General features: G+C 29.4%; 1 protein-coding gene across 3 annotated transcripts; it reads left to right on the top strand.

The window, feature by feature from the left end:
• The first annotated feature begins 6,384 nt into the window (after nucleotides 1-6,384).
• LOC109859869 lies at nucleotides 6,385-10,415 on the top strand. 3 transcript variants are annotated; one of them, XM_020438532.1, is made up of 8 exons: nucleotides 6,385-6,571; nucleotides 6,665-6,915; nucleotides 7,260-7,518; nucleotides 8,522-8,653; nucleotides 8,791-8,961; nucleotides 9,069-9,284; nucleotides 9,423-9,550; nucleotides 9,619-10,415. In XM_020438532.1, exons 2-8 carry the CDS (start codon nucleotides 6,683-6,685, stop codon nucleotides 9,842-9,844), a joined length of 1,365 nt encoding a protein of 454 aa, XP_020294121.1. In that variant the 5' UTR covers nucleotides 6,385-6,571; nucleotides 6,665-6,682; the 3' UTR covers nucleotides 9,845-10,415. The 3 variants fall into 3 exon arrangements, with proteins under 3 accessions (XP_020294121.1, XP_020294119.1, XP_020294120.1); XM_020438530.1 differs by having other exon boundaries at nucleotides 6,641-6,915; XM_020438531.1 differs by having other exon boundaries at nucleotides 6,542-6,555; nucleotides 6,641-6,915.
• Nucleotides 10,416-11,354: the final 939 nt, after the last annotated feature.

The raw sequence follows: 11,354 nt of genomic DNA, 5'->3' as shown, positions 1-11,354 counted from the left end.
TGTGAGAAATTATGATGAACTTAGAATAAACTTAAAACTTATACATATCAGCTTAAAAAAGTAACCATAAATTGTTTGCATTACAACAACTGTCTTGTAATTTGTAAACGTAATAATGAAAATAAAACCAAATATGAAACACACAACAGTGTTTTCTTGTTGTAAGCAAACTTTTGATTCTATTACATTAAAAAGAAAGCATCAATCACAAAAAATTGCCAAGTCGAAAAGATGGGTAAAATAATAACGTCATTACAAAAATACTTACCTTTATATTTTTTCTGACTGTTATATTATAGGTTGTATATATCATATATGTACTGTAAATATAATTTTACAATTTTTACAGTATATGTAAGTTTCAAATCTTTAGGTTGAATCATATATGATTAAGTAATGTTACATAATATATATTGTTTTTCGTGTTGGTTGTATTCTGTACACGCTGGTTTATATGTTTCAAAACTAAACCATGATTACTTTTGACTGCGATTTGATAATCACTGTCAGTATTCATCACACAATTCCGCAATGTGATCATCCAGTTAAAGAATGCATTTTGATTATCGCGCTGTTGTGTGACGTCGCGACACGCGACAAGTGTATTCAGACTCTTATTAAAACTAATGGTGATCAGCAAAGTAATGGTAAACATGGCTGTCGTTTAGGCGAACATTGAACTGCGACAATTGAATGAAGCGTGCATATCACCGATTTACTGAAACGCCAGTACACAAAGAACGCCTTGTGGTGTTACGCCTCTTGCACTATGCGAAGAAATAGCGATAACGAGAAAACAAACATCGGCTTTATAAGGTTTGTATTTATAACTATCGGTAAAAACAACGAAATTTAACATTCGAAAATACACATGTATCATTGTAAATTAGAAAACGGAATAAACAAATGGCGATACAAATTTCGACAATTTAAAATTTTGTGACTATTGCGTATTGCTATCGCTATTCTTTTGCATTGTGCAAAAATTTTTCCAAATAAGAATCAGACAGAACGCATTCTAAATTGTAGAACCGGTGTAGCAAGAAGTATCTTACGACACTTTCTCAAACGGAAATAAACTTAAAAAATTTTTGAATGCCGTATAAACTAGCTTTTTAAATTTACTGAACCATAAGTGCACTAAACCAAAAATAACCACTTAAGGAATCATATATCTTGTAAGCGGTGCTACCAAGATAATTAGAAATAGTCTATATTTCTATACTCAAAACGCCACATTACACCTCTCAAAATTTAGAAAAGTTTTACTACATTCAGTAATACAAACACTTAGCGTAGAACTTTTTGTGAGATTCGATTTAAGAACTGACACACTTGCATTGTCAATATGACGTAACTAGTGTGTTTATTCAATTAGTATAATCAGAAATAATAAACCTGGCAGTAAAAATAGCACACTATAGACTTGTGGAAGAAGTTTTGGTACAGATAACAGGTAACATTTAAACAGAAAATTTATGTTTTGGACTTGAATCAACGTGTTCAGTTCGTGTGACAAAGATATATATGAATGTATGTTACGCGTCCTGAAGTCGATTATAATCTTCACGTTTTGTAACACGTGGTGCAACAATTACCCTTACATTACTTGTATTAAACGTAAGCTTATTACAAACACAATTATTAAAAGTCTTGAAATGAAAATGTACCGCTTTTCCTACTTTCTACTTTGTAATTGATTTTCAGATAAGTGCAAAACAAAAAGTACAAATAAATCCAGACTACATTTTAAATCTTTTACTGTTTTTGAAGGAGAATCTAAAAAAAAAAAAAAAATCCAGCAGTAATACAGAAATCGAACGAAAAAGTGATAGAAAACAAAAACAACCAGAAGCAAACAAGAAATCTTCTTGAACTACCGAGTGGAATTCTGCTTCATATAATAGAATGTGATAGAATTATTTTTATTTGTGTTATTTTTTTTCTTGATGTGATTAAGAAATATTCAAAACGATACAGTTAGGTATCGTTTATATAAATAGTCATAGTATATTGAGTTTAAGTTGAGAAAATAGATGATAACTTGTCCGTTTTGTGCATATTTCATGCGAGCAGAAATCTTTTCCACTCCACAGCACTTGGCTGTTAACGGGTGTTTTGTTATCTCTACTTTGACCAATTTTTTGTCTATATGCGTAGTAATAAGATTTTCTTCTCAAGTTTAGCTTCGATTACTAAATCATTGATGTTGTTGACAAGTTTTATCCTCCAGAATTACAAATGTTAAGCATAGGTTCTTTTATCGCACAACAGTGTTTGTATGATAGTTTGTCACAATACAGTCGTTTGAAATACTTATTACTCGATTCTCGTATATATTTTTCATTTCGTACAATAAACCTTGTTGTGAGATTTTTGTCATAGATATTGTCAGAGATTATCGAGACTAATATTAGATACATCGCTCTGGATTATGGATTATGGTAAAAAATCGTACTTGCTCGAATTTTATCCGTTTGTACAGTATGAACACATATTAGAACTGGTAACAGGTTGCTTAGCAGTGTGTGGTACTTTCTATCGTAGAAATCGTATCGTAGATATCGTTACAATATCATTTTATAGAAATCCTATTGAACCTCTACTTGTTTTTACCTTACAGAACTGCCGGATGCTTAAAAATTGAGTAGTGAAGAATATTATTGTAATACATATAAGATAAATATTTCTGTTTATAAAATTATTTATTTTGATATAAATGATAGATGCTGGTCACGAGTAATGGTATATCATACCATTATCTCACTGAATCTAGTAAATAATATTATTCTTGGTGGTAATTCAAAAGCGTGTGATTTATTAATTATATATATACATAAAGTGGTTTACAAGGATTATTTCCTGTTGAAAAACACCAAAGTATAGAAGAAGATTTTTTTTCAACGCATTTAGAACATTGGATTCCAATAAAACTGAGCATATTTACAGTGTGTTATGTAAATAAGTAAAAGTATTTCTTCATTAATCTTGAGGTATATAAAACACTTAAATATGTCTCTAGCAAAACTACATCTCCTAAAATAGATGAGTGGTTTAATAAAGTCGGTTAATGTCTATAAAATGGTGCCACATTTAATTATATGACGCTTGGAAAGTTCTATTCCTCAAAAGTTTTCAAGATACATTTCAGCAAAATATGATGCGTTGTTCACGATCGGTAATCCTTTAAAGCGAGTGATATAGCAACTAATCAAAGCGAGTGATATAGCAACTAACTTCCAATTAAGTCCTCATTTATTCTATTTTTCAAGTTTGCGACTTCGTGCGACTTCTACATGTTCCTAAGTGGGAAAATCTGCCAGTCTAACTATTTTTTGTCGTTTTCATTCGCTTGTATGAGTAGTACTAAATCGCTTGCTTCTAACAATTACAGAATGTGACTAACGCGTCAGTTCTACTTGAAATTGAGCTTAAAAAGGTACATTAAATCAAGGCACAACTACTTTTTAGTTTATGTGTGTTACACGAATAAAAAAGAAGCTCGCTCTTACTTTGGAACTATAAATTGCGAGAATATAGCACTTTGTTCACTCGATTGACTCGTGGACATAAGTAAAAAACGCATGTATTGCTGCGTTCAAGAACAGGAACACATAAAATATGTTTACGACCATTTTCAAGCTACTCTACGCTTTTACTAATGTGACGCGTTTATTATCTTTCTATTGTAGTATTTATAACTGTACAAGTTGATTATCAATAAAATTGTCATACTTGTGCATCAGAAGAATAACCACAAAGTTTCAAAAAAAAAATTTAGATTCAAAGAAATAATTAAACATTCCGATGTAGTTCATGTGAATCTTATCGTAATTGCGTGTAAAAAGTGTAAAGAACTGAAATATTGTTTTTTTTGACAAATATTTGGGCGTATTAGTAAAATTTTTATAGGAACATTGCCACAATGCGTGTACCCTAATAGGCACATTTGTGAAAATATTGCACAAATATGACATCATGAGTGACGACGATTCTTGCATTTCTGCATATGCACTTATATTTCTACATATTTTAAACATCACATAGCTGAATTTATTTTCTCACTTATTGGACACTTTCTCGTGAATTTTGCAAATATACTGCTAAGATGATTTGCCATATGGTTATTCTTTTGCCGAAATAGTATTTGGAAAGTAATTTTGCAAACAATTACAAATATTTCAAAAAAGATCAATGTTTTTGCATCTATTTCTTAAAATATGTCTGTATAATTGCAAATAACAATATTAGTGCAAGATTTTGTCGCATAATTTTGAAAATTGTTTCCTATCAGGGAATAGACTTAAGAAGATGCTGTACCGTTCTGTTTTATCATCATTTCGTATTTCCAACTTTTTGTGAAATCTATGAATCGGAATAAAAAATGCTTTTTTAGAAATAAAGAAAATATAGTAAAGAATGGGATAAAGCTTAAAAATTTAAGAAAAACAAAAAAAAGTTTTTAGACTGTTATTACAGAAACTACATTTTCACTTTATATGCAAAAAATTGGCCATTTAAATCCAAATAAAAATACTTTTATCCTAAACTAGAAACATAGACAAATATTTTGAGTGCTTCAAAAAAGATTTTGAAGCCTTGTGAAACAAGAAAACTTAAAAATACGATTAATACAATTTTAGCAGAAGCGTCAGAGAGAAACATATGTCTATCCTTGACTCTCTCATGTCATCTATCCTTGTTTTGGTTTGATTTGGTCCCGAGAGATAACGCCACCTACCCGATAGCATAGCGGTTGAGTAGCAGCTGAGCGAACTTTTGCTAGCGTTCAGCATCCTCTTAATTAGAGAAACTAATAGCGATTTCGGCTGGTTTGCACCGACTGCACATTTCGGGTGTCGGTGCAAATTATGTGTTCGGCTGGTCGAATGGCAGCAGTTCTTTGCTGGTTCCGCGTATTCGTCTGAGCTCAGTACACCGCATAGGTGCATGTTGGGTGTACACAAAGTGGCTCTCACAAATTAGTCGGAGTCAGTTAGTGTAATCAGTACACACACCGATGCGGTGTTGCACACAATTGCACCAACTCTACACAGGTGGCACACCGGTGCAGACCAGCCGAAATCGCTATAAAAAAACTCTTGCGAAGATATGAATTGTCTTTTTATATAAAAGTAGACAAATGTTTAGTTTTTACAAACCTTAAAAAACTGAAGAGCATTTAAATAATTTTAGATGCAATGGAAATAATAAAAAGAATACCTTTAAAAGCTATATACTTTAAAAGTTTTATATAACTTATAAATAATAAAAAAATAACTTTAGAAGCTATAAAGTTATTTTTCTATTCCTTTAGAAAACTTAAAGATCATTTTAAAATCACTTTTAAAAATCTTCGGTTTTTCTAAGATTATCTCTTAAAATCACTCTTGATATACTTTTAAATTTTTTAGATCACTTTTCATCACTCTTTTCCACACTTTAAATTACTTCAAAATTTCTTAAGTAAACTCTTACACTTTAAATAATACTTTTCTAAAATTTAACTGTATTTAAAGTAATTTTTCCCAAGAGTAGAGTTTGTCGTAAGTTTTTTATTTCTATAGTCTTCATTCGTACTTATTACATATCAAACAATATTAAAAACAATGACATATGTTTTAAATTGTTCGCGACAATAAATCCATTTTTTTAAATTTCACGTTTAGTAAACAGCAAAAATACTTAATTTAATACTTGTACAATTTAATAACTTGTTTTGTAAACTAAACTAACGAGTATGATTTTATATTGTATTCTGTAGCTATTTCGGTTTTTGTAACATAATAAAAGTAATTCTTAAGGTTTGACGAGAATATATACAAAAGCAAAAAAGTTTGCCTACTGTTATATATAGTTATAAAAAAATCTCCAAACTATGTGATATTACAAATATTGTACCTACATACGTCACACATCTAGTACAAGTGTCAGCACATGTATGACTTATTCCGTCTATTTTTCCGATCATCGTGAAAATATAAATATCTATAAGTACATGTAAATCGGTCATTAAGAGTTAAGAATTCGTTAGGAGTTTTGCGATAATATTCGTGTATATATAAATGTACACATATGTATACGTGATCACGTGTAAATTTTACACGTGAGTTTTTTGAATTGACATTTCACTATTAAAATTCATATGCTACTTTTGCATCTCATATATGAGAAACTCCGTATACCCTCTTACTTAATTTAGAAATATCTATCTTGTATAAATTTCAAATAGAGAAAGAGGTGCAGTAATTCTCCATTACATCGACAATACTATCAGTAGGATAAGTAGGAATCTATAGTTATAATTGGCACTCATTCACACACACACACACAGTATGACGTAAGTAGAGTGTCAATCAAAGATAAAGAAAGATAATAAAACTGACAGGTAAAACACCATAGGCAGAAATAAGAAGTAAAGATGGCAGTTAAAATTCAAAAAGAAAGTTTATGAAACGGACTTACGGCAGTATGTTCAGCTCCTATAAGCCAAATAAGATTAGACGTGTGTTACATCTCTCGACATTTCGGAAGTTCAAGTTCTTCACATTCCCCGTTAGTAGTAACAAACGTAAGCACATCAAGAGAAATGATATTTGATTTTTTAAATAAACATTACTTTTATTTTCCTGTTTCTCAGTATTAATTGTTTTTCATATAAAAGCATAAGAAATAAAGAAAAATGAACCCGGACGAACCTTTGACTTCTTCGGAAAGCAAACCTAGAAAGAGAACTCACAGTAACATAGAACTTGAAGTAGAAAGTGAACAAACGAAACAGCAAGAACACGATGTGCCGATACAAGGTAAAAAGGCAAAGGACCACCAAGCAACAAATATTCTTGACTGCCCAGATATACTTTTGTTTCGTATATTCCAACATGTAGACAAGGAAGATTTGAGAAATCTCAGTTTGTGAGTTTTGTTTAGTTACATGAAACAAGTGATAAATAAATATCCGAAATTATGCATAGCGACAGAAGTACGACTTTGCTCTTGTTGACAAACTGTATCTTTCAAAACAACAAAATTATTAGTACACATAATGTATCTGTAACGGTTCGTACCAATATACATAGTCGTTTCGGATATTATCACTCGTCTCTCGTTGCAAAAATTGAGTTATATTTTATATTTTTTAACCTAATATATACATATATATATATATATATATATATATATATATATATATATATATTATGTATATTATATATAATATATATATATATATCTTTTTTTGTGGAATTTATTTCTTATAGGTGTTGCACAAAATTTTCAAGAATAGCACTACATAAATTTTTCTGGACTTGCGACTGTGACAATGAACCTATTCTTCCGTTTCAAATGGACCCGTATGAAACCTTTTTAGAACCATTAACACATACCTTAGACATACGTGGAGATTACGAACGAGGAAGAGAAAATATCCTTGGACATTTGTTTTTTTTTCAAGTAAAACAAATATGCCAGATACTTCACACATTAAAACTCCAGAACTATTTTATTAATTTAGATGAGGTATGGTTTACTTTTTATAAAAATATTTACACAGTATGTACACAGAACAAACAGCTCAATCGTATAAGTTATTAAAAGAACAAAATACGATAGGTTCTTTACGTAATTTTTTATGCGGTACGATTTTGGTCTAACGTGTTAGCACATTTCTAATACTGGAATAAAATGCGTTAACCGTTTGGAACTCAATCGCTCACGATGTAATCGTATAATACGTATTATTTGTATATAAAGTGTTTTGTGCAAAGGCTCAATTTCTTAACAAAAGTAGTCAACCAAATGTAAAATACAATGTTTTTATACGATATTCTTCCGCTGTATTTAAATTTAAGACAATACATATCAAAAGTACTATTACTTACAGAAGTACAGTTTGTTACGGTTACCTACTTTTAGAATTATAATAATGATAATAATCGTATGATATATCATCAAATATGTCTGTGACAAATATAGCACGATTAAAGTACATTTGACATTTTTGTAGTACTTTAATAGGCACATTTGTGAAAAGATTGCACAAATATGACATCATGAGTGACGAAGATTTCTTGCATTTCTTCTTATGCAATCATATTTCTACATATTTTGAACGTAACATAGCTGAATTTCTTTTCTCAATTATTGGACATTTTCTTTGTGAAATTAATTTTGCAAATACACTGCTAAGATAATTCGCCATATCGTTATTCTTTTGCCGAAATAGTGGGAAAGTAATTTTGCAAACAACTACAAATATTTCAGAAAAGATCAATGTTTTTGCATCTATTTTTTAAAATATGTCTGTATAATTGCAAATTACAATTTTAGTGCAAGATTTTGTCACATAATTTTGTAAATTTTCTATCAAGGTACTATTATGCGAGACACACTCTACGTATAGCATTTTGTATGTGGTTATAAATATAAATATAAATATGCGGTTATGCAATTTATAAATTAGTGAACTTTTTGTGTTCACTTTTAGTATATATACATGTCACTTTAGTAAACTTGATTTTAGGTTACGCCAGAGATGTCAACAACTATTGAGTATCTTTTTATCATAAATTGTATAGCTTGTTCTATTATTAGGATCGAATTTTATACGACTTATTTTTTTCGTGGAATATGTAGATTCGTTCCCCATCTAAAAGTAAGTTATTGTATTATACATGTGTTTTAAATATTTTACGTATCTTTATATATCTATTGTATTGCATTATACAAACACACCTACACACACACATTCTTTATAACGACACAATACTGTATACAAAATATAAATTTTAGCATTTGTACTTTTACGTTGTTATATGGGATATAGAATCATTGACATTTCTGACAAGTATAAGTAACCTTACAGATCTTGTGGAACTTAAAGTAGAATCATGTTTTCGTATACAAGAATTTGATTCAGACATAGATTTAGTCACTGTCACTTGTAAATGCCACAACCTAAAGGTAATGTTTATTTTAAAACAGTAATATTACCAGACACTTTTGTTTTTTCTACAGCTGAAAGCACACGTTTCTAGAAACGTTTTTCTTTCTGTTTTACTGTTTTATAGATTTTAGACTTTACAAATACACTAATAGAACATAAATTAGTTGAATGGTTTTGTCAAATTGAATCTTTAGAGGAAGTATATCTACAATGTCCTATATATTTAAGGGAAAATTGTTCAAATGAATCATTAGAAGAGTTACAAAACTTTGAATTCGAAGAATACATTCCTTTACGTTTTCTTGATGAAAAGCTTTATACCTTTTTATGTACAGTAGAAGTATGTTTATCATTTTTCTCAGTTTCTTTATTTTTGTCTCTCAAACATACATGCTTGCATGTATTATATAACAATATTAACAAAACTTATCACTTTCTTGTCGCACACTGGATGATAATATAAGTTCGTTTGCTATAGTCTCTTCTTGACCAAAACGAATTTGAAGAAATAATCATTTACAGAAACAATCAGTTTCCAAACTATTTGTTGTCAAATATTAGTCGCTGTATAAGTAGATGTACTAATTTGAAGAAATTACATATTAGGTAAATTGTAAGGCTAGAAATCAAAACCCGAAAATATTTTAAATACTGAACCTTTTATTTCCTTTCAGACATTATTCGCATGTTACTAGAACGGATATCAATAAGTTAGCTTTAACATTACCAAACTTGGTAGAGTTGGATATAACTGGTTGTTCTGTAACTCTGGAGGATGTTAAACATTTTAAGTCACAAAGACCAAATGTTAAAACTTATTCTGCATTTAGTACACGACATGAAAAGTATGAGATGGTTTTAGAGGATAGTTTCGGGCGTTTAGTTAATGTGTCATATTAAAAAATTGAAAAACAACGAGCTAGAAACGAGAAATGTTTTATATTCCGATAGAAAATATTACTTGACATTACAATTATTTGAAGAAGTGTAACAAAACTGTAAATATCGTACCTGAAAAAAGTAAATGTGCAAGACGTTTACATTTACGCAATTGTAATAATTGTAATTGCAATTATAGTTATTACTAAATCTTGTAACAGTTTACCTTATTTTAATATGCAAACTTATACACTTATAGTTTCGAGATGTACGAGAAAGTAGAATCAAAAGTAATTTATGCAGAGTTGTATAGAATTGATAAAAGACAATCAAGGTTAGGTATGTACTTATTGATTGTAAACAGCTGATATTTTCGTGACATTATATCGATAATAGAAACGCAAGTACAAAAAGTGTGATCTTATAGTTAAGATTAGTTTTATATTCAATACGTTGTGAGTTTGTGAACGCATAGACTCAGTTATTGACTAGTATGATATTCTGTGATAAACTGAAAAAAGAAACCTTAAATGTATACAAGTCAGCCTAAAAGATTAAACTGGAATTGTTTGCATTACAACAACATATTTGTAAATTTTAAACAGCAGTATGAAAATAAAATCAAACATGAAAAACGCAAAACAATGTTTTTCTGGTTATAATCAACATTTTAATTCTAGTACGCCAAAGAAAAAGAAGCGACCATAAAAGATGACAAGTCGTAATACTGTTAAAATAAAAAAATCAAGGGGATTTTTACCTTAATATTGTTTTTGAATTGGTATATTATAGGTTGTATATGTTATAAAAATATATTATATAAATATATTATATAAATAGTATATGGTATATAGAGTCAAAAGTTTCAGTTGTAAAGCACATGTGATTAATTGATTACGCGTTTCGGAAAGTGTGGTTGAACGATTAATGCGATTATAAATTTATACGCTATAATACCCAGTGACTCTTTAAAAAAAAGACCGTACTTTTGTCTTTTGTACTAATTGTTTTGCCGACGGCATTCAATAGAAAAAATGCATCATTATTATTTTTTAAACAGGATACAATCAAACAGTGCATTCATGGTTTTAAAGTTTTATTATTATATACGATAATATGTTAATACGCTAATGTAACGTATGCATTGTATTAATTACTATATACGTTTGTCGATTTTTTACACACAATAATACAAAATTTTTTAAGCACAAGAAGTATCATAGTTTTGATCTATTTCTCTTATATTCATTTGATAATACTATTTTTATATCCATTGAGTGTTAAGTGAAACAAGTTCTACCACCAATGTTAAAACTTATTCTGCATTTAGTACACGACATGAAAAGTATGAGATGGTTTTAGAGGATAGTTTCGGGCGTTCAGTTAATGTGTCATATTAAAAAATTGAAAAACAACGAGCTAGAAACGAGAAATGTTTTATTTTGAAAATGTTTTATACTAGAGACTACGTCAATGTTAAAAAAAATTATTTTTACTGTATTTTTTCTTTTTTTTTTACTGTTACAATGTT

Source organism: Pseudomyrmex gracilis, unplaced genomic scaffold, assembly GCF_002006095.1.
Source record: "Pseudomyrmex gracilis isolate BER0280 unplaced genomic scaffold, ASM200609v1 scaffold_297, whole genome shotgun sequence".
Lineage (NCBI taxonomy): Eukaryota > Metazoa > Arthropoda > Insecta > Hymenoptera > Formicidae > Pseudomyrmex > Pseudomyrmex gracilis.
The sequence above is the reverse complement of the archived record's forward strand: the minus strand, read 5'-3'. Positions and strand labels throughout refer to the sequence as shown.